The sequence below is a fragment of the Mchenga conophoros genome, linkage group LG13 (genome assembly GCF_057382185.1).
Source record: "Mchenga conophoros isolate Kocher_MC1m ecotype Shallow Benthic linkage group LG13, M_conophoros_male_GT1.1, whole genome shotgun sequence".
Lineage (NCBI taxonomy): Eukaryota > Metazoa > Chordata > Actinopteri > Cichliformes > Cichlidae > Mchenga > Mchenga conophoros.
Window position 1 is genome coordinate 4,114,602 of NC_140538.1, and position 27,320 is coordinate 4,141,921.

Sequence of the window (27,320 nt, forward strand, 5' to 3'; positions counted from 1 at the left end):
ACACACACACACACACACACACACAAATGCTGCTGAACATTTAAAAAAATGCTTTTTTTGTGTTTTAATCTAATAAATTTCAGTACTGGACATCACACAGAAAACAAACACCCACAAGTAACACGTTCCCCACATTTTAGCCAGAGAACCACACCGTTAGATTTCAATGCATATGCTTCCTCTTTTTTCTTCCTTGGAATAAAGATGAATTGAGGAGTTAATGGAGAGGGAGAGGTTGAGGAAGAGTGTAGAGAGTTGGAGGCACCATTTACAGATCATTTGGACTCCTGGTCCAATTTGGGATCTAGAGAGAAAACAGCAGAAGTGTGTTAATTTCTTTTAATTATCTTGTAACATTTTTGTCATGTTACTGCCCATCATTAGCAGTGCTACAGAACAGCAGCATCATAAGATTCCAAAGAGAATCATCTCCACAGGGAGATATTCTGAGCATTTCTATACATTTTAAACAGCTTTTTAAAAAAAGTTTTCCTCTTGTATTCCTACTATAAATCAAAGGGAGGTTTCTTCCTGTTAAAAGGGAGTTTTTACTTTCCACTGTCACCAACTTCTTGCTCATTGTAGTGTCTCCACCTTACAATAAAGAACATTTTGAGGTGACTGTTGTTGCAAATTGGCACGATGTGAATAAAACTGAACTGAAATTCTCCCCTTTTGGGTGGATGTTTCTGTTTTTCCCCATCATACTTCTAGCTGCTGCTGTGATTAGGTATCCACCAATGCGATATTTGGAATTAAGGATCTCAATCAGATTTATGTGACAACACGCTGTATTTTACAACCTGCAGCTTATCCATCTAGCAGTCTAAGTAGAGACACTCAGACCTCCCTGTACCCAGCCACCACCCGCAGATCTTCTGGGGGATATGAATGCAGTATGTCTTGGTCCTGTCCCAGGGTCTCTCCTCACTTTAATTTAAGCCAGATCCCCAAATCATGCAGTACAGCTCCAATTTTTTCCCATTCATGAATCTATTTTATGAGGGCAATTTGCCACCTGAAAAGGTTGGAACAGAGCGGCGTTATACTTTATACACAGTCCAGGTGGATTTCTCATACACTCCACAATGCCATGTCACTGAGCATTCCCCATCACTCCCTTCATCATCACTCTCACCATTGAAGGTGAACTGAGGGAAGCTGCTGAGGTCTCCTCCTCCATAGACTCTCTGGAGCTTAGCCGTCTCCTCTGACAGGTTTTTTTGGTAATCTGGCTCCGCCTCCAGGAATCCTGCATTCGACCTTAAAGAGTGAGATGACAAATCAGCTGATGTCTCTTTACACGGCTTGCTTCCAGTTAGAGTTTCACTCATACAGTTTGAGGAAAGGAATACTCAAAGTTAAATAAGAATACATGTAGCATGGAACAAACAGTAGGAATAAACAGTCCACATGTGGCCAATACCTGGCAGACACTTAGAGAAAATGTAATTACGGTTGATTTTCTGATAATGGGATTCAGACAGATAATTATATCTGGTAGTGTGGATAATGCTTCTGAGGAAATGTACAATAATTAATGTGTTGGTTATTCTAGCTGTAATGTAGACTCTCTAAATGTTTTTCCTATTAAATTCAACTGTAACTCTTTATCTCTCTACCTGTGCATGTTAGTGTATTCTCTGATCTTCTCCAGGAAGAGTCTCTGCACAGGATCCAAATCTGAAAAACACACATTAAAACAACATTTTCTGACTCCCAGCTGATACTGGTCATTGGAAAATACAGCATGATCAAAGTGAGACAACAAAACACAGACACCATTAGGACAGAAAATGTACTTTAATGTAGACAAACCACCTTATAGCTGTATATGTCTGTGCTCTTTACCTGTGTGTGTCCCTGTATCTTCTTTATCTCCTGTGGCTCCTTCCTCTTCTTGTACCAGCAGCTCCTCTTTCAGAGGAAGAGGAGGAGCTGGAGGATGATCTGACTCTGCAGCCACGTTATCAACAGAAGCTGTTACAACTGAAGAAACAGGACAGTGTAAAGTACGTAGGTCCAGAGCTTTAGTTGACACATTCCTTGGAATTTTATAGAAAAACTGAAAACCCTTCCTGCCTTTTATCTGCTTTTGTCAAAGTTTGAATGAAGGTCTTCATCACAGAGTTTATATTTCAGTGTTTTCAACTACGTTTAACCCCACAACATCCATCAGCCCCCATACAGGAGTATTACGAATGAATTATATGGTATTTGTATACAAACCTTAGTCATCATCATACATACAGCAGTATAAGCACTGTGCCCTTAAGCTTCATAACACTACATACAAAGCAAAAAGGGAGTTTCTTGAAATATGTGTTCCCAGTTGGAGAACATAATAGTTGAGTCGTTGTTACCACTGACATGATGCTGGTGAGAAGTCAGTCTCAACAAGTCTTCTGAAATCCAACCACATTTCAGTTGGCTTGTAAACTGAGTGTGAGGCTTCACTTAAATAGAAAATAATGGTGGAGATAATGTCATCTTATAAGGTGGGTTGGCATCAAGTACATTTAATTTCATTGATTTCATTATTAACCTCTAAAAAGAGCCTACTCTGTCACCAGAGGTAACCACTTTATATCACGATCCTGGGTCTCATGGCCCAGCGTTTTGGAGTTTTAGTTTATGTTCATATTTAAGCCCTTTAGGTTTTCTAAGTTTTTATCATGCCTAGGTTGTTATAGTTCTTTGTTATTAGATTCCCCTTGTGTCCTCCAACCCCTGTTAAGTCTCCCTTGCCCTTCATGTGTTTCATGTCTGTGTCTTACATTGTCTAGTTCAGGTTGTCATGTCTGCGTCTTATGTTTCCTGTTTTATTTTGAAGAGGTCTTGTGTTTCTATGTTCACTGTATTTAGTTTTACTCTTTCCCTGTGAGTTCATTATGTTCATGTGGGTTGTGCTGTTTTGATCTTTATAGTTATTATTTCCCTAGGTTTCAGTTATGGTTATCATCGGCTTAGTTCTTGTAATATGGCTTCACTGTGTTCCATGTTGTGTCTACTGTGCCTTTCTGTACCATGTTTCAGGTTCCTATGTTCTGTCTCCCCAGTTGCTGTTACGTTTACATGTTTAGAGTTCAGTCAGTGTGTTTCCTGTTTTACTTTGAAGGTCCGTGTCTCATGTCAGTGTTTCTAGTTTGGCTTCCCTTGTCTTGTCCAGCCTGATTACTCCCAGCTGTGCTCTCTTCCTGTGTCTCATTCCCTCGTTATCCCTCAGTGTATTTAAGCCCTGTGTTTCTCTTTGACAGTGTCATAGTCTCCCTCATAGCTGTGTTTCCCTGTGTGTCAGTTTATCCATGTCTTAGTTTAGTTTAGTTTAGTTTAGTTTTTCCATGTCATTCTGCAATAAAGCAGCTTTTTGAGTTTAATTTTGTTGTCGTGAGTTTTGCGTTTGGGTCCTTCTCCTGCCTGCACACAGCCGAAACATGACACTTTATGTAATAACAACCATTTGTCCTGTTTTTCCAGCTAATAAATATTAAGCATTTAATTATTTCCTATACTGAAGACAAATGACAATTTACAGTTTAATTTTTACTTATTTTAAATGAATATGTAAGTTGAATGTTTGGAAATGTTATCTAGTGTTATTCATCTTCACACATTTGTGGTGTACCGCACGGATTAATTTTGGATCCCATTGTATTTATTTATTTATTTTCTCCACATTAGATCCATGGCTAAAGTCAAACCCAAGCTCTGAAACTTTAACCTGTAAGAAGTACTGCTGTCAGCGTTAATCTCGTTAAAATGACGTCAACGCCATAACTCCATTAACACGGCAAATCTCTCTTAGCGAGTAAATGCGGCTCGCCCCGTGCGTGGGGTTGCACGGCGCTAACGCGTTAACGAGCCTACAGCGCTAACGCGTTGATGCTGTGCAGCCCCGCGCACGGGGCGATCCGCATTTACTCGCTAACAGAGATTTGCCCCGTTAACGCGTGCTGTGTGTGTTCAAACTGGATTTCAGTTAAACTAATGTGACTCTCCTGGATCTAGCTCTTGGTAAGAAAACCAACTAACGTACCAAATATCAGTTTGCCTTTAAGAAGCTGTTTCTTCTACCATCGCTTCACCGCTCACAGGAGTTTAACTTACCATCCGGACTGCCTGCTGTTACAGCCTCCTCAATAATCGGGCTCTCTCGTGCACCCTCTACGCTAGCAGGAACAGTAAAGAGCAGCTTCTCCATCAGTGCATCAGTCTGCACATCTTCAGGCAGAGAAACGACTTCAGGCAGAGACAGAGGGTCAGCGTGTGTAGCCTCAGTCATCTCTTTGGTAGTGGTTTCCTCCTCTACCTCCATCTTCTTCTCTACAGCAAGAACTGCAGCTTCTTTCTCCAGATAAGTCGAGGTTTCACTCAGAGATTCGCTTTCCAGAGTTCCCAAAGACACCTCAACTTCAGCCAAGGTCACAGACTCAAGAGACATGGCCTCCAAAACATTTCCTTCGGGCTCCGCTGCCCCTTTTACTTTGTTCTGATTGATCACCCCATCGTTTAGTCTCAGTTCCTGGTCAGTGTCAGACGACTGTATCGGTCCTTGCTCAGATCCAATCACAGCTTCAGGGACTGCTGATGTTTCAGCTTCCAGTGTATCCGCAGCTTCAGGGATGGAATCTAGTGTTAAATTGTCCACCTCTGTTGCACCTTCAGAAACAGAAACATCTTCTATTGGCATCTTCACTTCCAACTCTTTTGCTAGCTCCTCAGCTCCCTTCTGGAGCGAGTCACATGTTTCTTGCAGAGCGTCAGCTTCAAGACTCCCCACATCAGCCTTCACTTCTGCTAAAGTTGACTCAGGTATCATGGCTTCTGCTTTGCTGGCTTTCTCCTCTTCTTTCTCCAAAGAGTCTCTGTTAGCTGCTTCATGTGGATCCTGGGCTGAGCTGGTATTTATCATGGTGGCAGCTTTGGAAAGCTCTGCAAGAAAAAAGGTCTTTAACCAGAGTGAAACCTTCTCACCTTTCCTGGGTTTTTGTTAATTATTGTGTAGAAATAATGGATTTCTTTTAGGTGATTCAGTAGCAAGCAAGCAGGAATTTGTCACTACCTTTATCATACTCCATATACTACTCTGACAGGTTTATGCATGCAGCCAAAAATTTTATAAACATACAAGAAAGAAGAAACGTTTTTGTTTTTGCACGCAGTCATTACTGCCAAATTTAGACCCTTTACTGTTAGCGTCCGCTATGCTATATGAGCTCTCCTGCCATGATAAACAGAGCGTAACACAGATCTGAATACATCAGCTGGTTTCACTGATACCCACTTCAGCTTTTTGAATCAGATTGTACTAATCTTAAGATGATGACTGTTCCATTAGCCCTCCTAAAACTCCCAGTTCTGTTTTTAATGGATACATTTTGGTTTCCTAACCAAGCAGCAGCACAAAAAAGCTGTTTGTAGAAACATTTTACTCATATATTTACAGTGAATTAATTACACCACTATTACACCACTAAGTCGTGTCTACCAACTGTTACCCTGACTAAGCACATCCTGAATGTACTGACCTTCACCAACAGCAGGGGGCGCTGTGGCTGGCCTCCTTTCAGAGAAGAATTTGTCCAGACCTTTATCAGCTTCTTCTGCAGGCTGGACCTTGGCTTTCTCTGTCAGCAGAGAGAAGACTGTGAGCAGTTTCTATTCCGTGGGGTAAATAATCTTCTTCATATTTTATCAAAGCAGGAGCTGAGATAACAGATACAGTTATGTTATTAGATTTTAACAAGTTTCTAGCACATAGCAGTACTTTTTGTTAGTGTTATGGACACATCAGACCACAGCACCATTTTGATTTTTAGAAGTAACCTTCGCCCACCATAAACACCTGCTTCTTATACAGACGCACGTTTATGTTGTGGTTTAATTAAACCTAGTTATTTTTTGCAGATGAATACCATCAAAAGAATGTGTCCTGTCATGCATTCTTAACAGGCCACTCAGCACGCATTAGCAGAATGCAAAATCGTCTTCCCTGTCAGGGAAACTAAAACTGGAGACTGGAAGGCTGGAGTACATGAGAGCTGTTTTACTTTTGTTTAGAGGATTTTTATACTGCAGTTGCATGAAATGTGGAACTTTTGACTGGAAACAGATGTAATTGTTTTAAGCTATCGCACTCATTCCTATTCACTGAGGACTATCTTTAGTTGCAGGCAATTTCTGCACAACAGGAAGTGTAATAACCCCCAAAATCAACTCCTATACCCTTCGTCTGCTGCGACCTTTGCTGCATACCGTACTTTTCTTTGTGTGTCTCTCTCTGTGACCTTGTTTCCAGCCTCTGTCTAGACTGCCAAAAGAAGACAAAAGGAGAGGACGTGTGTTTTCTTACTGATGTGTGTTCTGCGTGGCGGGTCTCTGTCTGATGGTTTGGAGCTGAACCGAGCAGCCTGTGGCGTCCACATCACTCTACAAAACTCCCCGTGGATCCGCTGAACATGCACACATACAGAACCACACATAAATCATGAATGCTCACATTTCATTGTAAAACTGTCATTTTTTTAATGTCATTTACTTTCAAATTAACAACGAAAATAGAGTAAACCCCAACACTCATATGACCCCCTATAAGCAGATGCTTTGGCAACAGTGGGAAGGAAAAACTGCCTTTTAGCAGGAAGAAGCCGCCAGCTGAAGGGAGGGGCATCCATCTGCTGTGAATGGTTTTCAAGACCGTGCCTAAAAAGGGCCTGTGAGGTGGGACTAGAGTATTTTATTCTTACAATGGGCGTTATGTGTTGTAATAGTACTCAGTACACGAGAGAAAATGCTTATATTGCATAAACTGAAACTTATCTCGCTCTGCTTCTGAAACAATCTTTGCCTGTTGTCCATAAATATAATATAAAAATAAGAGAAAAACACCATCACAATTTTTTTTGATATAATATTAACAGAATCTTATGGAAGCCCGTTTCCACCACAAAAACAAAGGATCCATGACTCGAAATTTTTAGTTATTTTCTCGAAATAAAGTTAAATGGAAGTGTTTTCCCCCATTCATCTGATTTGGGATTAATAGGCGATTAATAGCCATAGTACCCGATATTTAGCCTCAAAATTTTGAAAAACCTTAAGCTTAAGAAGCATTTTACACAATAATAATTTAAAAAACATCTCTCAAAAAGTTTGAGAGTAGCAGTAACATCTAAAACAGCCCATCTTCATGCCCTCTTGCTACATGGGGTCACCAATTGTTTGATTTGGCAGTTTTATGTCGGGTGCCCTTCCTGACATAAGCCCAAAGAGGATTTGTGCTCTGCCTTCATCCTTTGAGATTTTTTTTATTATTATTTTTGTTAAAGAAACCAAATAAGAGTAGGGATACAAAATTGTGCATATTCCCTTGGATTTTTTCATTTAAATGTCAGATGGTCAGGTCAGACGTATTTGGTGGACTGACTTGGAATTACGTCACACTCTCATTTCCAGGATGGCCTTGGAAAAGACAAACATAAAAAATGGAAAGGGATAAAAGAAAGAAAAAAAAAAGAACCTGAATAGTAGCACAGGTCTGAGAACATTTTACACGCCCACTGGTAAAACACTGCCCCCTGGTGGTAACAGTTTATTTTACAAACAGTAGCCAGAAGAACTTTAATTAAATTCAAATTTCCACCTTACAGTGCACATGACGAGATTTCATTGTATTTGCTACAGTAGTGGAAATAATAAGCAGTATTTTAAACAAAATCTCAAAAACATGAGTGGTAAAAAGTCTAATTGTATATACAACTAAGTGCAGATAGAAATATGTTGCAAATGTCTGCGCCTACTTTTTATTGCACATTACAAACATTTAGCAGCTTTAAAGTCTGGGTTATTTAATATGCAGATATTAAACTACTTGCATAAATGATCTCCAGCTTATGAAACAATAACCATGATCCAATTTGACTGGTTAACTTGTGTAAAATGATTAGTCTAAATACTTGCAGTTATTTAGTATAAAACCACGCTTAGACTCCGTGACTGAGCGCCACTGCCATCTTTATTAGAGCACAGCGTTACTCATGAGCCTGAAAACCAGAGCCCAGTTAATCTAAACTGGACTCATTTACAATAAAATGATTCGGTTTCATGTGGGGCCTCTCAATATCAGTCCCTAGAGCTCTCTCAGTGATGATCTGAGGATTAGGATGTTACAGAGTTTCAGGGAATAAAACTAAAACTTGTTATCAGTGTGTGTGTGTGTGTGTGTGTGTGTGCGCATGCCAGGCTGTTAATCAGCTGTAAAGTAATGAGAAGCTGCAGACACAAACTCGTTCTATCAGCTACAGAATAAATGTAAAAATAAAGTATACCTACTCTGACACTCAGTCCTGTTGCAGCTCTGAATAGCGCAGCAGCCATGCTGGTTTAAATGAAATCTATCAGAAGTTTGGAGAAATATTCCCAGTGTGTGTTTGGGAAGTGATCCTGAGGGGTTTCCTCCCTCTCTGTGAAAGAACTGAATGTCCCGAGCCTCCCTCTCCTCCTGCGCCGCTGTTACCTGGGCCGGTTTAAATAAAGTTTTTTTCGGTGTGTTTTTGCTGACTGTCTCACGCGCTCAGCTCAGTTGTCGTTCTGCCTGTTTTTTTTTTCCCCCTTTTTTTCTAACAATGATTGCATAAAGAATTTGCTTATTTCCTGGTATTTTCAAAGTAAAAGCTGAAATAGTTCAAACACATCCAAACAAATGTTGCGGTCAGACGCAGATCGGTTGATGTGCTATTAGGTGCTTATGTTTGCTCGAATTAACCCCACCACCACTTCACTGCGATCAAATAATCTAGTATGATGTGCAAAATGTATTTGAAACCACTATAATTATTACACATTATAAACAATTATCAGGTATGTTACGAAGATTATTTTGCTTTCTTTTCAAAGTCACTGCTTTCTTTCTTTTTTTTCTTTTGGTAAAAATAAATAAAAAGAACATGTTAGAAATCTGAGTGCCTTTTACAAAGCCAGATCTGCATGCAGTGCCCGAACTAGGATGTTTTGAGAAGCATCATTGCTTTTCTACATACATTTTTACTTTAAACCTGCACAGACATTAGCTTTATTGAAGAACAATAATAAATAAAAGAGGGAGCCAACATGCCAAGAGCTTTGAATATCCTTCCAGAAGCCCAGAGAAAATTCCTGAAGACTGCTTACAGAAAGCTGCCTCAGAGAGTTCAGGCTGTCGGAGAATGAAGATCGTCACACCAGATATCGACTTTCAAGCTCGTGAGAACAGTTTTTGCCTCATATACTGTCTCTGTGCATGACTGCATCCGTGCCCCATTTTCCTAGTAAAACATTGAACAAATTAATGGTGGCTCAAGAATTTTGCACAGTCCTGTACATACATCTTTTAGTTACAGTCTATGATTGGATCATACAAGTAGTTAAATCCATAATGAAAACAGCAGCACAGGCAGTGCAGTTCTTGGTCCAACTGAAGTTTATTCTGAACACCGAAAGACAACAACGTACATCATCTTCTACAGTGATAATTAACAGCAGGCTGCCTTTATCGCTCATATATTAACTCTCAGATAACAGCAGTATTATACACAACCTGGAAGGTAGACAGTAAGGTTCAAACTGGATTGGGTTAGTTTCAGTACAGTGAGGAGAGGAGGAGGCGAGAGGGGTACTGAGCAGGACAGTACAGAGGGGTGTAAGACAGCTTTATCATCATTCATCATCATCATCATCAGCTTCAGTCTGGGGAAACACAAACATTCGTTCACACCTTCCTCCATAGTCAAGCTGCTGAAGCTGGCCGAGCCTCGCCGACTTCTGATTGGACAGTGGCTGGTCACTAAGGTAACTGTTGTCTTCGTGGTAATTTAGAACATTACTGTAACTTGGCACTAAATTAAAACACCTAACTAGATTTACTAACCGGCCGAGTGGCTCGCTAACTAACTTATCTACAATCTTACTAAGCAACCTAGCTAGGCGATGTTTCCGGCCTTGTCGGCGAACGCAGCCGCCGTTTTGAATAATCAGCTCGAGGAAACTTTAGGAGGAAGATCAGAGAAGTATTCATTTCAAAGTGTGCTTGAAATTGAAACATTGGGACAGTTTTTGAAAGAAGATATAGTTTGGACAATAAATTCAGTCCACAAATTACAGCTTCACAGTTATTGCCATTACTTTAAATATAAAGTTCTTATGCTGAACAAAAATGGTAGCAGTCTGTGCAGATCACTCTTTTCTTTTTACATTCTCTCCATTTAAGAAGAAAATCCAACGACTGCATCTGAAAATCACTCCTGACTTTCTTTTATTTGCTGGGATCCACCTTTGGGCTCAAGTACAGTTTGCTTATCTTCATTAAAATGTCTTTAAAATGATAAGACTTTAATAAAAACACATCCTTTGAGTGCCTCTTTTTATTAGACTTCCTGCTCTGATTACCCAAAACAGCTGCTGGGTGAAATTCAGGAGATTCGTGTCCTGCTCTGCTCCAAAATCTGCTTTTCAAAGTGCTGGGAGTGCCGACGCACAGTACCGTTGTTTCTACTCTGAGCTTTTCATAGGGTTAAACTGTGAAAATGGTCAAAATGCTATTCCTATAAAATACATCTGTGCCCTACGGAGCCTGCTCGAGGGCCCCAGTCCAGCGGCGGGCCCTCGAAATCCCTCAGGGTTTACCCTCCCTGCATAGTGACGGCCACTGTGACAGCTCAACACAGCAGCAACATAACATCAGAGTTCAGATGTGTGACAGAAATCGTCTAAATCTGCGACCCCCCCACATATACATAAAAACAAAAAAACAAAAACACCCTGAACAGTTAAGACATTCTTCTTTACAGTACCTCAGTTTAAATCAGCTTTCACGCCTGTTCCCTGTCTTATTATCAGCATTATTACCACAGACGCATGTGAAGGGGACATCTTGTCTGTAATGTATTTACACCAGTCATATATCAGGGTCTCTATATCTTCAGCTTATTTTGCATCGTTAGGATTTCTCATTTAACCTGTACATATTTAGCACTTTCTGAGATAACGTGGCGAGCGTTCAGTGAGCGTCCAAACTGAGCGAAATTATAAAAAATGTCCCCTCACATGAGCCGAAGCCCAAAGAGTTGATCATAAGACTCTGAGAGACTCTGTGTAAAAATGCATGGAGACTGAACCGTGCTTTTAGTTAGCCTGTCCATCTTTACACTCGTACCGTCATTCGCATCGGCCGTCTGCCTCACACACACGCACACACTCTCACAGACACACAAACACACTCTCTCACATAAAGGTCTGGGTTTGGTTGGACAAAGAAGGAGGGCTGGGATTGTCGCTGGAGTGTTTGTGAGACTGTCTGGATGAAGCAGAGGGAGAGGAGACAGTAAAGACCTGACTGATCTTCTCCAAGACTCGACTAAATACTGACGTGGACCGGTCCTGAAGGAGGGAGGGGGCACAAGCAGACTGGACTGGACTGGACCAGGTCTCGGATTTTCACTTCTCAGTGGTACCAACATGACTGAGAACCATTTGCAGACTAGAAAACCCGTCGAGCTGCTTCTTTAAATGTCAGATCACAGGACAGACCTGCTGAAACGGTCCAATCTCTAACCACGGAAGCACCAGCACACCAGATTTAAGACGTGAACGTGTATGTGACATTTAAAAACTCCACACAAATTTAGATTTAGATGAATAAAATCTATAAATCTCATTTGGATGTTGAGCTCTTTATTTACCCTCTCCACTGAAATGAATAAGCCAGAAATGATAAGAATCTCATACCAACTTTTTATGATCCCAGTCCACTTCATCTCTATTTTTATATCAGTGTGTCACATATTTGGTGTGATTGCTGCAAAGCAAAAATCCCAGCATACTGTATATTATTATTAGTGGCTAAAAATGCATTAATATTTGTATTATTCACATATATTAATGCAATCTCAGTCAGATGAATGGGCGTAATGTTCATCTCGACTGAGGGAGGAAGTTCTTCTAAAAACCCTCTCTGTAATCTAACACCAAGCCCACTAGAGCTGATCCAGACTATAAGCAGAACATGGGATCATGTGTCTGCTCTATCTTTTGACTATGGAGGCCTCAGACTCACAGGAGCTCCGCCTGCTGCACAGAATCGAATGGAAATCTGATCAAGATGTTCTGACAGAAACAGAAACGCTGTGGAGAGTCTTCTTGCCGCACCCACGGTGTGTAAGCAGGTCAATAGGAGGCACAGACTGGAGGCGGTGATGTGTTTTCCAAGAGGCGTGCTCAGGATTGCCATGGTGACCCTAACTGCTGCTTATCTTTAATGTTTAGGAGCTGAAATGGAGTTACACACATTTTCAGCCACTTTGGCTTTTGTGTGTATGTGAAGGTCCTTTCTCCAGCTGGTAATTCATGAAGTTATTCCTTTTTGTTTTAAACTTGAAGATGTTTAGTAATGGCATCATTGTACCCTTAGCTAACTGATCCTTTCTCTCTGGATATAAAAAGCTCAGATGTACACGCGGAGAAATAAAGATTTGAGACCAGTCCAGTTGTCCAGTCCAGTCTAATCCATCTAAGCTGTCCAGTCCAAACCATCATCTCCTACAGGTCCTTTTTGGGCCAGTCCAGTCCGCCGTGGCCCCGTCCAGGTTTCACGGTTCTTCAAACAGCTGAAGGTCGAGCCTAACGACGATCTCTCCCGTAGGAACCTCGTGGAGCAGCAGCCTCTTTGTGATTGGTCCTTTAGAGCCCTGGTCCTTCTTTATTTCCGCTAACCGGATTTCTGTCCTGCCCAAGAAGTCTGGAGGCAAAGAGGATGATAAACAGACAGAAAACAAAACCACTCATACTTCCTGAAAAGGACAGGGAACGTGAAATGAAGGGATTTAAATCAGCGTGCGACTATCACTGACCATCAGGCGAGAACTGGTCTCGTTCAAACACAGTGATACAGAGGACGTCCTGTTCCAGGTCCTTAATAAAAAACTGACAGTTGGAATTCCACTTTGGATTCAAAGTGTCCTGAAAAAGAGAGAAAACAGCAAAACGATGGTGTGAAATATAAATTATAGCAGACATATTTGTGTCCCTGCAGCAGTGAACCAGCACTGCAGTGGTGTACTGTAGCTGTGACTGAGCTGTCAATCGTTATGAATTAATACATTTTATTATGAAAAAGTCAATGAATCTGAAATATGGAATAATAATGAACGCCTGCCTGTAGACCTGTAATGTTTTACCTGTAATGTTTTTGTGATATGGCACTGGGAGCCCATGGTCACCTCGCAGTACGGGTTGCTTTTTCCTGGAAGAACAGAACTTATGTATAACCAATAACTGAAATCAACGTTTTTCCTTTTCCAAATTTAGTTAAAAGGAGTTCACACGTACCGTGGGAGCGACAGGGTTTGAGCTCAATTCCCTCCACAATGTTGACCATCAGTCTCCCGATACCTGTAGCCCTCTGGGAACGTACTGAGGCACAGAGACATGGAGGAGTCAGAGGACATTTCTGATCATGGTCAATCTGAGGATGTTTATTTCAGTGGGACAGGTACCTAGATACGCTTTCTCCCGCTTCTTCTTCTCCGTCTCTATGAACAGCTCTGAAGCTGCCTTGATTTTCTGAACCCACGCCGTCCTGAATAAACACACACACACATTTAGAGACTAGCAATGATACACACAGCTGAAGACACTGCTAACTTGTGAGGCAGTCATGTTATTACTCACAGACCTAAACTTAAAGCGAATCCACTAATCCTAGATTAAGAGTGACTTTCAGGTTTGAGAGTATGACTGCAGGCATTTCCTGTTCGCTCAGTCTGGACCGTGAAGCGTCTCACCTTTCGTTGATGCTCTCGGCTCGCAGCGTGTAAACTCGGTCTATGTGGGAGATGTGGAACAGAGGCTCGTCTCCCGACGGGTCTGTCGGCAGCTTCACCAACACCTCATTTAGGAAGATTGGCTGAGAGTGAACACAAACCTTAGTTAGGACATGTTTATCCAGCTCACACTACATAACCCAGGGCAGGTTTAACAGCGAGTCTCTCTGGAGAAAGAGATTGTGTAGTCTCACCGTCTTGTACATGCGGTACTGCAGGTGCGTCTTTGCAGAGAAGACTTTGTCCGAGCCTGACGAGCCCAGAGGTTTGGTCACCTGTGAGGGTCATTTTTTAAATTGAGTAGAAAGATGCTACGTCAGTACCAGCCCAGCCACATTCAGACATGTACAACATAAAAGATGGATTTAAGGCAAGAAACTAAACATGTAAACTGTACAGAGGTGCAGGACTCACCTGTGTGAGCAGCAGGAAGTCGTTGAACAGGAAGCCGTAGAGCTCTTTGCTGCTTTTGGCTTTGAACAGCTTCCCGCTGTGGAGGAACTTCCTGGGACCCAGACAGTTGGTGACTGAGTTAAACACCAGTTGCTGAGGGATACACAGGCAGATATTACTGCTATTATTTCCTAATTAACCCACTTTCAAGTAAAGATTCAACACTTAAACTGTGGGCCTTCTGACGGGCTTGGAAAGACGCAGGATGTTTATCATCCTTCAGAGGACTGAGCTATGATTTCAGAGTTAATAGAAAGCATTTTATGAATATAAAAGTTAAACAGGAGTTTATCAAACTGTCGTCTGCTGATCGAATACAAATAAATTTACGTTGCCTTGTTTTCAGAGGGCATCAGGAGGATAAGATGTACCTCTGACAGGCCCTCACACTGAACGTGAGCCTGAATCCACTCCAAGCGATCCGAGTTCTCCTTCTCCCTGACGCCCTCGTTCACCTGAAAAACCCACAAAAACACATCGAGTGAAGTCCCATCCAGCTCCAGGATCAGAGCCAAAGTTTACCTGAGCCGGAGGAAGACAATCTGAGTCTCTCACACCATACTTAATGCTAATTCAGGAATAAACAACATTTGAAACCAGGGTAAGACGTTATTTTTGACCTTGTTGGGAAAACCTGTGGACCTCTCTAGGATCTGTTTCTTTTTCCATCCAGTCTTTGACTTCAGCAAAGCTATAAAAAATGGTTTCAAACCCAGAGAGACGGGTTTAAGCCAAACATGAAACATTTTCATTTAATGCGTGCGTCTCCTGCACTTACGAAGTTATAAAGGCTGAAAAAAACCCCCCACACAATTTCAACCTGCCCCGTGCACTTTGAGAGCCTGAAACTCTGATAGTAGTTAAAGTAGGAATATAAGATTTTGCAGTGTGAGAGTTTCTGGTCGATGTTTCATCAAATGAACCTTTGGATCAATTATTCTAATCTGTGGGATTTCACCAGTGGATGTCAGGATGATACTCATGGATATGCATGCAGGCATCTGCTTTATGTTACCTACTGAACTATAACGCAGGTGTGAAGCTTTATTTCTAGACTAACACATTTGAGGCTTTCACTGCAGTGTGGACATCGTCCCGTGTTGGGTTCTCACCTGCGAGCACAGCTCCTCTGCTTTCTCCAGAGCTGCTTTCAGGTGGCTGTGATCTGGATGAGACTCTGGAGTATTTTCTAAAATCTAAAAACAAAAAACAGATCAACTAGAAAGCAAAACACTGAGAAAACAGACTGAATATGAGGGAGTGTGATGTGTGTGTGGATACTGTGCGTACGTTTTTGATAATGAGAGGGTAGCGCGTGACTCTCTGCATAGGTTTGAGCAGGAAGCTGGACAGAGGCATTCCCTTACACCGGGGATCCATGGCTAACCTCTGACACACAGTGAGTGAGGGAGTTGGAGAAAATCAGATCTTTATTCTGCAATTATTCATCCACACTTTCCCACATTTATAGTGTCCATTAAAATTACCCGCACAACAATCGGACGAAAAAAGAAAACAGGAAGACCAAAGGTATGTTTGAGTTGCCAGTTTTCTTAGTAAGGTTTCAAACTGAGGGAAGCGTCTGTGTGAACCATGACAGGACCGTGCATGAGTAAATAAAACCCCACTATAAAAAGCATCCAGGTGATTTTCCTTTGGGACGAGGGGCTAAAACCTTGCCCACAGTTCACTCTACAGCGCTGTACCTTGAGGAAGTCTTTGATCTCGGGGTTGTCGTCGGTTTTCTGTTGGATGAGCGTGGCTCCGTTCAGCTGACACGAACAAAACCTGAACACGAGAACACGTTAAGAGTCATACAAGACACGAAACTGAGGGGATGATCCCCCTGCAGGCCGACTCAGGACTGAGAGATGGCAGACGGCACCTGATGTACGGCTGCATGTGAGGAAGCTGGTTGGTCAGGATGTCACCAATCATCTTCACAGGCATCCGATCGCCCGACATCTTCTTCCTCACTCTCAGAGCCCTGCAGAGGAAAAGTTTCACCGTCACAGATACAAACACACTGCAGCGACTGTCTGACAGGAGGAAATAGAACAAGGTGAGCTTTGCAAGTCAAACGTGCACCAGATGCAAATGTCTCTGTGTCGAGTAAGTGCATGCGCAGTGTCTGTGTGTGTGTGTGTGTCTGTTTCACAGCTTGGTGTGTTTACTTCAGCAGTTTGATGTTGCACATGATGAGCTCCTTCCAGTTCACGAAGATCATGGCGACCTCCTTCTCTGTCAGCAGCTCGCACTCCAGCAGAGGTTTGTGGAAAATCTGCGCGCAGACACACACACACACACACACACACACACACACACACACACACACACACACACACACACACACACACACACACACACACACACACACACACACACACACGATTGTGTGATTTTACCAAGGGAATTGATCATTTCCTGCTTGTACTCGTCCTCGAATATTCAGATCAAATAAAATATTAAAGACAAAAAATTTTCAGAGAGTGATGAAACTCACTGAACAGAGAAACTGTAATGTGCACAGAATAACTCAGATAAACTCTCAAACTTTTTATGATCTGTTTGATAAATGATCTTTCTCATTAAATGAGGAAAAAATTGTGCTAAAACTCAAAGGAGTTTTTTATAAACCCATGCCTTTAATTTGGGTTTATGTCTTCATCTTTGGCTCGGACGATCAGGACGATTCTTTTTTTATTTTTATTACTGGTCCTGTCTACTTCCTGTTAAAAGAGTTTGTATTTGGCTCATGGGCAAAAAACGAGTGATCGATGAAAGATAAAAAGCCAAAACAATAAAATAAAACGAGACTTTCTGGAGAGATCACAGCGAGTCGTTGTTACTGCTGGATGTTAAAGCTAAAAACCTTTTTAGTATTTTATCTCTCTTTAAACCCACAGTCTGAGTGTTCTGCGTTTGCCTTTCTGTCACTTTAACTTTGTTTTTAGAGGTGTTCAAATAAAGCTTTTGATTAAATTTGTAACAAGCCTAACGCTTCAATGTGTTCTCCTCCATTTAATTCAGGATTTATTGTTGTTAATTTACTTTTATTGACTTTTTTGTTGTTGTTTGTCAACAATTGCACATATGCCTGAAATAAAAGTCATTGTTATTACTGAGAAAAGCCAGAGAATTATATCCTGAGCACATGCTGTGTTACATAAAATCACTCCTTGTGCAGGCCTCCTAATGTTCCAGCTGTGTGCCACGTCTCTCTGATATGTGCATCCTTCCGCCCATGCTCCTCTCATGTCCAGATACACTTTACAAACTGAGACATGCTTGGAAATTGATACCCAGATAAAGTCAGGAGGATGGAGGAGACCCCGTGTGTTTACCTCCGTGACGAGCTGCAGGTCGTTGACGTAGTTCTCCTCGGTGACGATCAGCTCGTGGATGTACCCCTGCCTCTTCCTCTCCATGGGGCTCAGCATGTCCAGCAGATGCAGGTCAGCGCACCCTGAAAACGCAGCATCACACACGCACAGACACACACACACACACACCAGCAGTTAGTCAAACATCCTCAAATGTGGAAGGAGCAAACATAGAAAACCTGTCGAGCTGCAACAGCACATACATACCTGAGATCAACTCAAAGGCATTTGCAGTAACAGACCTGAGGGAGTCAGTGTGTGTAACCATGGGCTGCTTTTTGAGACCATTTATATCAAATTATGGTAATTTGACAGCACTCATTTCTAATCTTAGAGTTTTGATATAGTTTTCACAACGTTAAACGACAGTGTTGTTGTTGGGTTTTTTTAAACTATGTAGTCCAAATTTGTGCTTTTGCCACTGTTGGCCACTAGAGGGCAAACAAAGTACACAAGAAGCCAGGAGACAGCCTTATAACTCTGATTAGCTGCAGAGTTGGTGGCACGAGAAGCTCAAACTGTTGGTTTTAAGACAGAGGATGAAGGGACAGCAGAGAGGATTTATTTTGAAAATCTCAAACTTTAAGGGTTAAAAGTTAAAAATTGATGGTGGGTGTAGCTCGGGAGGCAGAACAGTTCATCTGCTAATCAGATCGATCCCTAGCTGCTCCAGCCAGCATGCCAAAGTGTCCTTGGGACAAGATACTGAACCCCAAGTTACTCTCCAATGGACCCATCAGAGTGTGAATATGTGTGAATGCTAGACAGAAAGCTTGTATGGATGGGTAAGCGAGGCACTTTTGAGTGCTTGAGTAGAAAAGCGCTCAATGAGTCCGTTACATTTATTGTTTCCAGGCACGCTGTTAACTTTAAATATGTTCAGCTTTAAAGGATCAGGTCTGATAATCTAAGCCAGGGGTGTCCAACTCCAGGGCTCAAGGGCCGGTGGCCTGCAGGTTTTAGATCTCACCCTGGGTCAGCCATGATGAGTTCATTACCAGGCCTCTGGAGAACTTAGTCATTTAAATCAGATGTATGAAGGACACATCTAAAACCTGCAGGACACCGGCCCTTGAGCCCTGGAGTTGGACACCCCTTAATCTAAGCTCTACTCGTGAATGTGTGTGATGTCATAAAGAGGGGATACACCATTGTGGTCATCTTGGGGACATGGCTGGAGTTTGAGCACAGAAGCCCCGCCAACCTGCTTTTCAAACCATATTTGCGAGGGGCAGCCAATCAGAAGAAATGAGTTAAAATTCAGCTTTTGTTGTTTTGGTTAATGCACGGTGAAAATTGTGGATTTGGAGGTTCTGGAGTGAGCAATAGCAGAAAATGGATGAATTATGGGCTCCACCAAAGCCCAGTGGAAGACAAATTAGCATTAGCATTATTCCAGAGTGTAAATCATGGGGTTGGAAACCTTTAAGATACAGGAACAACAAAGCCAAGGGAATGAAATGAAATATTTGTATTATTAAAAGACAGGTGTTACTCGCTGTGTGTGTGTTTGTGTGTGTGAGAAAGAATGAGTAACAAGGCCAGTCGCTGCAGTCTGTCTCAGAGCGTTTAATCATCAGGAGCAGTCAGATTCACCACCAAAATAAAATCCTGGCTATTTCTCTTCATCAGCTCTGTGCTAGCATTCTGTACATTTCATTCACCAGCATCACCTTCTTCTTCTCCTTTTTTAATACTTTATGAATCTGTTTGATCATTCGCGCTTTATTTTCACTCACTCATTAACACCGACACAGAGTGCAGTCTGGTTACATTTGGCTTGGCTGTTAATTCACTCATTCATTTATTCACTCATTCATCAGATTACTATTTATATTTATACGAAGCATCACCATTACCATTCATCAGATTATGTAAAGAGCATACACAGATTTATCTCTTTGAACACGCCGGACCAGATCAGAGCCAGGCTTCAGCGTCTTTGAGCTGCAGCGCAAACTAACCCGCAGCGCTGCAAAGTGATGAGGACAGAATGACAACGGACAGACGTGGAGCGCGGCTCTGGTCCGGACGGGTCTCTGATCTCATGTAAAACTCTGACTGAAAGAAGTCTCGACCATCGGTTACCAAACTTCCCCTCGGACCCCGAAAACAAGCAGCTGTTATTAAAAAAACAGAAAAGAAAAAAAAAAAAAGCTCCCAAAAGAAACCAGATTTGTTAAAACATCAACGGTCTGGACTCATGAACCAATCAGAGAGCTTTAGCTCCAACACTGACACACTGAGGAGCCAATGGGATCCAAGCAGGGTAATTATAACAATAACAATAATTATAATGACTGTATTGCTCATTGTATAAAAAGTTGCGTAGTTTAACAATCATTTCTTTCATTATTTCTTTCTGAGGGTAAACATTAAAATCCCAATACTGTCATCAACAAACTGAAATAAAAATCTAATATGGCAACCCCTATTCTCTTAATACTAGTCTGTTGCTATGCCAACAAACAGAGGGGAAGGCGGGGCGAGGCCGGAGGTCTCTGCGTTCGTTTCTGTAATGTCCTCTGACGATGCTAACTTGGTAAAATGACACGAGGAGAACGATGCTTTCAGGAGGTAATTATTGAGATAACGACGTTTTAGCGGAACAACCGTGGCTCGTGTGTGATGCCCAGGAAAAAACACGGCGGGCTGTGGGAAATAAAGCCACAGGAAGGCAGCTTCGTCTGCTCCTGTGCATCGGAGCAGACGATTTGCTTTTTAATGCTCGGTGAAAATGTCGCAAGTCTGCGGAGCCCCTGAAGCCACTGAAGAGACAAAATCTTGTCCGCACAAGTTTTCACGTGTGTGATTTCAATGTGATCAAACCAAAACCTGATTATCAGAGTTGTGTGAGTGAAGCTGCACACTCGAGACACGCAAGTGAATTTATAGCAAACAATCCACACGCGATAAATAACTCATAAGGAAAAGATTTCAATGAATTCATCACGCAACATTTGAATAATGCGTTCATACAGTAAGGATAAAATGTGTGCACAAAAATTGCACCACAATTAAATGAGTTGTGTGGAGAAAGTTTAAATTGCGCGCACAAGATTCTCCCATACAGATGACATTTATTGTTGTTGGTATATTTCAATAAAAACAGTTTGCTGAGGTTACTCCTTGTAGGCTTTCAAACAGTTAAGAGCTGAAGTGCAAAGTAACTCATTGTGAAAGATAAATATTGTGTTCACAAAAGATTCAAATATCCCACAAGCACGAGGTAAAGTATTTAAACGCTGTGAGACTCCAGGAGCTCCGTACACTTCACTTTCCCTTCCTTAACTCTGATTTATTTTTGTAATGATGGTGCAGTCGGGAAAACGGGAAGCAAAACTTTAAAATCAGCTGTTTTTCACATAAAGTATGGTTGACATTAAGCTAACAGACTTTGGTGCAATGCAGTGGGACAAATATGCTTCTATAAATTTAAAATAATGCTAATTTGTGACATTAAACGTCAGCTAAACGACTGTTGGAGGAATATTTGTAGTTTTCTGACTGAGAAAATGAGATGATATCTGTAAATATGAGGCCACTCGAAACGATCACACCAGATTTTGGAGGTTTAATCTGGAGTTTCACTCACGAGGTTACGAGATTATTTTAACGCGGAGGCTGAATTTCAAACTGCTCTTTTAACTGGAATGACTGAAAGATACAAGCCTTTTTTTTTTTTTAGCTAAAAGCCCCGCCCCTCTGTGTGTCATATCAGTTTTCCTCATTTTCCTCATATATATGACATCCCATCATCATCGTAGCAACAGACAAAACAGTAAACATGTAAACAAAAACAACGGAACAAACATTTAAAGTTAATACATATTCATATGTTAAACTACAACGGATAAAAACGTGTGTGTGTGTGTGTGTGTGTGTCTGTCTGTTAGCTAAGCAGCACGGCTTTTTTTTTTTTTTTTAAATTCCAGCTGCTCGCTTCCTTTTATGCCTCCTTCCCTACACAAAGTGAAAGGAGGGCAAACTAGCAAAAGGAAGCAGCAGCGAGGATTGAAACTTGGCCTGTAACTGCTGCTGGGACGCATCTCAGTACTGCCTCGCTTCCTCTCCTCTCCCGTCTCCTTTAGAGCAGGGGAAGGGAAGGAAGGAGACGAGGAAACAGGAAGCTGGAAGGCGTCTTTGGCGTTGAGGAGAGAAGAGTTAAAGACTCTGACATTGAGACTTGTCCTCCAGCAGATAGTGGGTCTTTCTGTGAAGCTGTGGGAGGGGGAGGGGTTAGTGAGGGAGGTGGAGACAGCGTTTCTGACTGACAGGCTTTGGAACCAATGGGAGCGAGGTTAAAAAATAATTTAGAAAGAGGAATGAGGAGGGAGGATGAGCTGAGCGACTGATTCTAATGAGAGTCTCCCATAAAGCCACAAAACGACCCACTATCCACTTTACCACGCTAGCACGGTGTGTGTGTGTGTGTGTGTGTGTTTACAGTCACTGTGATCCAGTCAAAAACATGTTCATCAGTCCAGTCTTGGATAAAAGGAGATCAATAGTCTCCTCCTTTCTCCCTTCCCTCCTTATCTAAGCATCTCGGAACGGATAAAACAGGAAGAGAAGAAGAAGAAGAAGAAGAAGAAGAGGAAGAAGAGTTTAAGAGGAGGAGAGGAGTCCTGACTACTGATCTCCCTCCTGCTGAACAGTGCTGTGTGCAGCCAGAGCCTCAGATAAACAGAGTTTGGCCAAGTCCAGTCAGAGATTTCGCCAGCAGAGGGCGCTTTAACGTTACAGTCTGTTTGTCTGTCTGTCTGTCTGTCTCTCTCTCTCTGGCTTCTACTGGTGGAGAGTCGCCATTTCCGGGTCATGTGACCTCTTGCTGCTGTCCCATTGGTTGAGTGGCCTAGTGGGCGTGGCCTAGTGGGTCTCTTTGAGGGCTTTGAGGAGAGGGGGGTTCTGGGTAATGATATGATCCTAGAGAGAGGACGACAACAACAAACATCAACAAAAACAACTAAACAAAACAACAACAAGAACAACAGCAACAACAACCAGTCGGGCCGCTAGGTGGGTGGAGCGTGCAGCAAGGCGGAGAGTGTGGAGGCGTGGTCTAACCCAGCATAGAAACAGAGGAGCTACAGCGGGCAGCGAGGCGAGTCGGCAGGAGATCGTTTGGTTTGTATAACGTTTTAAAGACCAGCCATAATCCCCACTACTGCAATCATTTAGAAATACTGTCATCACTGTATTTATTATTATTGTTATTATTTATTTTCAAATAGAAGAAAGAACCAGAAAATTCACAGATTTCTATTAAAAACTGGACACAGACTCTTAGTTTGTGTTATATGTGGACCTGTCACACTTACATGTGCAGTAAACAGTAACCAGCAGCTTAACAGATGAACCTTTTCTCTCTATAAAATTCACATTTACAGAGATCAGAGTTTAAAAAATTAAATTATTTTATTTTCGCTCTTCAACACCGACCACAGGAATCGGTGACGGTTTTTACTGTTTTCATTTGAATCCACAATAAATTTAATTTTGGATTTCTAAACATGAAATTCTGAATTTTGAGTACTGAGGTTGTGTTACGGTTCGAAGCTGTAACTGATCCAAATACTCACTCAGGAAAACACGATTTTATAAACTTGTTATTATTAACTTCTAGTTCATATGTAGATGTATGCAGCTCATCCAAAAAGTCCAGTCGTTGTGTTGCCCCATGTGGCTTCACTGTAGGTGGCAGAGCAGCATCTCACCCTCTGTAATATATAAGTTGTGGCTCAAACAAGCACAAAAAACCTGATTTAGCCGACCTTCATTAGTGAAGGCTCTTTAAGTTTTTGACTTAGACCAGTTTGATTTTTTTCTCTAGCTTAAATATCTCACCCTCCCCACACACAGATGTGTTTTTCCCCTAAAAGAAACACCCGGGGTGGGTGGCTGGGAACAAGATTTACATTAAACTCAGATTTTAAAAATCAATCCAACAGTAAGAAATATTCTCCTGCTCTTGTTGTCATTTGATATGTGCAACACACATGTGCACAGGTATATGATACATGTGTTGGTTGTTTGTAGACGATGAAAGTGAAACGACTGTGAAACAGACTGTTATGAATCTCACAATAATAAAAACTTAATGGATCAACAAGGAAAACAGATAAAAATCACTTTAATTGTTGACGTATCGCAGTTCGCTTTGACCATCATCGATCCCTGGCACCATTATGCATACTGGGAAAGAGCGGGGCTAAAATTTGATGAGTATTTGATGGTTTTTATATTGTTTTGTTTTGTTTTTTTACCATTAAAAAAGTGACTTTTAGTTACTTTACATCAGCTCTGCTCTACTCAAGTTCAACAGGTTCAGTCTGCTCAGTTGGCTCGATCCAAGGATCAATATTAAGGAGAAATGCTGCCTTGGTTTTTGTTTCGTTTTTTATCTATGTGGCTTGACCTAAACTTCGGTCCACCACTAGTCCACGAGCCTCACTTTGAGAACCCTGCCTGTACACAGACACAGTCTGTTTACCGCCAACATCTCTCTGCTCCGCTCTAGAAACTCTACGTCTATGGTGGATCATGCTGAAGGGACACATGCAGGGAAGAGGGGACACTTGCACACTAATACATGCAAATACACACACACACGCACGCACGCATGCACATACGAACACACACACACACCACCCAGAGGTGGTGTATGACTGGGAGGTTATCAAAGAGGCCCAAAGGAGTGTCAAGGTGAAAGGTGAGAGGTCAAATCAGCCCGGGGAGGTCAATCACAGACTGAGAGAGGGACAGCATCTCCACACCTGGCTCTGGGCTGTGTGTGTGTGTAGAGAGTGTGTGTGTGGGAGAGTTCGTTTTAGTGTGTTACACTACTTTGTATTCACATTGGGAGTCGGTTAGTACGTCTGTATATGTTCCACGCAGGAAGTGTGTGTGTTTGTGGTACTCACACTGCGTGCTTGGGTCAGTATCTGTGGTGAGTTTGACGTAGTTGCTAGGAAACAGACCCTCCCTCCCATTGAGCTCTCCTTTCCACCAATCACAGTCGTCTTTGTTGAGCACTGTGATCACCTGACCCTTCTGGAAGGCCAGCTCGTCGTCGTTCTGCGCCACGTAGTCGTACATGCCGATCACCTGACACAGAGCTTCAGGACCAGAGACGGGGAACAGGGAGAGATTATTAGTGTCCGAGTCTCTCTGGATTCTTCACGTTCTGACAATCAATAATTATTAACGGCATCAAATCTGCTGAACTGTGTCTCTTTAAGTCCATTTGGTTGCACACAAAAGCTGCAAGATTGGCTGCATCCAAAATACAAACTACCCGACAATACCAATTATTTTACTCTACATGGGGTCAAAAACAAAAATTCTGGTATATTAGACTTCAAACTAGGCACAAATACCATGAACGCTGCAGGAAACTGAGGTCTGGGGTCCCATAGACTTGTATACAAGTTGAATCCCTTTTACAGCCACAGGAGCTGCCCCCTGCTGGCCAGTAGAGAGAATGCAAAGCCTTTTTAAAAAAGGTGCACCTCTTCTTCTTCAGCACGTTTCACAATGGACTGAAGGGCCTCTGTAGGTGTTGTGGTAAAGTGTGTGGATTTTTCTGTGTTCTTTGTGTGTGGATGTACCTGTGCTGGCAGGGGCCAGTTTAGGAGGTGTGGGCTCTGTGGGCGTCGTCTTGCTGGTGCTGGGACTCAGCAACTTCACATAATTGGCTGGAAACCAACCAATCTGGCGCTTTTTCCCTCGAGCCTGGACCAATAAAATCAAAGGATGCCATCAGTCACAAACCAATATGTAAAACACATTATGTACATAATGACAAAATACAGCAGGTAATTCCTTTAGCTTTGTTCTGTAAATAAAATGATACAGATTAAAAAAAAATCCTCAGTTATCTGGTGAATATTTGTGTCTCATTTAATCCATGTCAGCGTTTCCCATCATACCTATCCTTCTCTACCTCATTACACTGTTTCAGGCAGAGATTAAGTGATGGTTGTGTCTTGTGTACCTGGAGCTCGCCCTCCCACCAGCCCCCTGGGTTCTTCTTCCTGATGAGGATGAGCTGTCCTGGGGCTAAAGTCAGCTGCTCTGCTCCTGTAGCATTGTAGGGGGCGATCACCTGAGCGATCTCTGAACAGGAACAGGAAGAAGATGATGAGGGTTTTTATTTTTTTTCTTCTTTTAGTCTCTGACACCTGGTCTATGTGAGTTTTATTTTGAAGGTTTAAATCAGACAAGTTCTCTTTCACATGGCTTTAACTTCAACTGGCACAACAAGGACAACGAAGAGTGAATTAAGATATTTACTGGTCAGTTTGACACTTTTATTAAGGAAACTCAGTTTGGTATTCTGAGGAAAACAGGAAAAGTGCATTTTGGTAACATTACAGGCCTACCTGGTTTCTTCCCAAGGCTTCCCGTCTTCCCTGCTGTTCCCAGTGACTGTGGGCAAAGATTCAGAGTCACAGTGATTAGAAATATTTACCTGAAGATCTTCTATTCTTCCCCGAATTTGTTCAAAATGAGCTCTCACCTCTGATGTGGAGTCCCGTGGTTTGACGTAGTTGGATGGAAAGACTCCAGTCTTTCCTCCGACCATCCCCGTCCACCAATCGCCTTCTTTCCTCGTCACCACGACGATGTCCCCTTGCTGGAAACTCAGGTCCCCCTGTTCATTGCTCTCGTAGGTGTACATGGCCACGTATTCTGTATGAAAGCATGAAGACAGAGTGAGTGACGAGAAGCTCGCTGACGTTTCAGCAAACTCGCCCACATTTGCGTTCGTTACCTTCACCCGACTCTGAAGGCTTTGTTGGGGAGGGGGAGGGGCGTTTTCCATTGGGCGGGCTTTCCGATGCTCCTGTTTCACTGGGAGAGACAAAGAGATAAGAAAAAAAATCATTAAATACATGAAATAATTCTTCTTTTTTTATGTGAGCAAAGTCAGCAGGTCCCCTTGTACTTTGGGTGTCTTGCCCACTTTAAGCGCCCAGTGTCACAACATAACAGCTTGTTTAAACTGTGCTTTGTGTCAGGAAAAGCCTGGAAGCTTTTTGACGTACTTAGTGTTTTTGCTGCGTGCTGCTGTTGCTGGAACACCAGGGGGAGCCGTCATGGTGGCGGAGATGAGCTTCACGTAACTTTTGGGGAACCAGCCTCTTTGTCCGGTCTGCAGTTCACCCAACCACCACATGTCCTGCTGCTCCAACACTGTTATTATCTGCATCAAATAAAAAGTTCAGTTATTACAATTAAAACGCAACAAAAAGAGAAAGAAATTAGTAATCAGGAGATCTCTACCTCGTTTTTGTTGAAGTTTAGGTGGTTCTCCTTCTTGGCTCTCCAGGGATACAAGGCCTGAGCCTGAAGACCCTCGACCTTCTCTCCCTGAGAGACACAGACAATCACAGCCGTTACTCTCAGCAGAAAGAGATGCAAAACCAGAGAAATATTATTTCTGTCGTTACCTGTCCCAGTACGGGAGAAGGAGAGGAACCCGTCGTCATGGTGGCGGGAGTGAAGGCAGAGCGTTGTCGCAGCTGTGCCGAGGGAACGCTCAGAGATGGATTCTGACTGGCCGAAGAGGTGGGCCACGCGTCCCAGCCCTCGCTGTCTGATTGGCTGGTTGTGTTTGAGGGCCAGC

At 42.4% G+C, this 27,320-nt stretch overlaps 2 protein-coding genes across 6 annotated transcripts in view; both read right to left on the minus strand.

Annotated features, from left to right (window-relative positions):
• Window positions 1–47: 47 nt before the first annotated feature.
• Window positions 48–8,601, minus strand: LOC146560710 (uncharacterized). The gene is made up of 8 exons (XM_085296107.1): window positions 8,332–8,601; window positions 6,353–6,452; window positions 5,529–5,627; window positions 4,108–4,932; window positions 1,852–1,989; window positions 1,623–1,683; window positions 1,139–1,263; window positions 48–304 (listed from the first exon to the last, which is right to left on the minus strand). The coding sequence occupies exons 1-8, from the start codon at window positions 8,374–8,376 to the stop codon at window positions 276–278; spliced, it is 1,422 nt and encodes a 473-aa protein (XP_085152233.1). The 5' UTR covers window positions 8,377–8,601; the 3' UTR covers window positions 48–275.
• A 3,193-nt stretch (window positions 8,602–11,794) lies between these two features.
• itsn1 (intersectin 1 (SH3 domain protein)) overlaps window positions 11,795–27,320 on the minus strand; it is a 47,309-nt gene continuing 31,783 nt past the window's right edge. For all 5 annotated transcript variants that reach the window (XM_085296113.1, XM_085296112.1, XM_085296111.1 and 2 more), the window contains 24 exons: window positions 27,145–27,319; window positions 26,978–27,064; window positions 26,740–26,897; window positions 26,466–26,545; window positions 26,211–26,383; window positions 26,074–26,119; window positions 25,686–25,807; window positions 25,300–25,423; window positions 24,613–24,807; window positions 17,651–17,772; window positions 16,481–16,587; window positions 16,192–16,293; window positions 16,013–16,094; window positions 15,597–15,695; window positions 15,419–15,502; window positions 14,678–14,761; window positions 14,268–14,399; window positions 14,048–14,128; window positions 13,815–13,936; window positions 13,527–13,609; window positions 13,360–13,443; window positions 13,209–13,273; window positions 12,882–12,990; window positions 11,795–12,769 (listed from right to left, as the gene is read on the minus strand). In XM_085296113.1, coding sequence (XP_085152239.1) covers window positions 12,621–12,769; window positions 12,882–12,990; window positions 13,209–13,273; window positions 13,360–13,443; window positions 13,527–13,609; window positions 13,815–13,936; window positions 14,048–14,128; window positions 14,268–14,399; window positions 14,678–14,761; window positions 15,419–15,502; window positions 15,597–15,695; window positions 16,013–16,094; window positions 16,192–16,293; window positions 16,481–16,587; window positions 17,651–17,772; window positions 24,613–24,807; window positions 25,300–25,423; window positions 25,686–25,807; window positions 26,074–26,119; window positions 26,211–26,383; window positions 26,466–26,545; window positions 26,740–26,897; window positions 26,978–27,064; window positions 27,145–27,319 — 2,665 coding nt within the window. In that variant the 3' untranslated portion in view covers window positions 11,795–12,620. The remainder of the gene's footprint in view (window positions 12,770–12,881; window positions 12,991–13,208; window positions 13,274–13,359; window positions 13,444–13,526; window positions 13,610–13,814; window positions 13,937–14,047; window positions 14,129–14,267; window positions 14,400–14,677; window positions 14,762–15,418; window positions 15,503–15,596; window positions 15,696–16,012; window positions 16,095–16,191; window positions 16,294–16,480; window positions 16,588–17,650; window positions 17,773–24,612; window positions 24,808–25,299; window positions 25,424–25,685; window positions 25,808–26,073; window positions 26,120–26,210; window positions 26,384–26,465; window positions 26,546–26,739; window positions 26,898–26,977; window positions 27,065–27,144; window position 27,320) is intronic.

Bases quoted from the DNA above. Each gene is read 5' to 3' on its own strand.
- LOC146560710 (XM_085296107.1), bottom strand. From the start codon at position 8,376: ATGGCTGCTGCGCTATTCAGAGCTGCAACAGGACTGAGTGTCAGA. The intron at 5,628-6,352 runs GTAAGAAAACAC...CTCTGCTGACAG, and splicing joins GCCACGCAGAACACACATCA to AGAAAGCCAAGGTCCAGCCT. The intron at 1,684-1,851 runs GTAAAGAGCACA...TGTGTTTTTCAG, and splicing joins AGATACAGGGACACACACAG to ATTTGGATCCTGTGCAGAGA.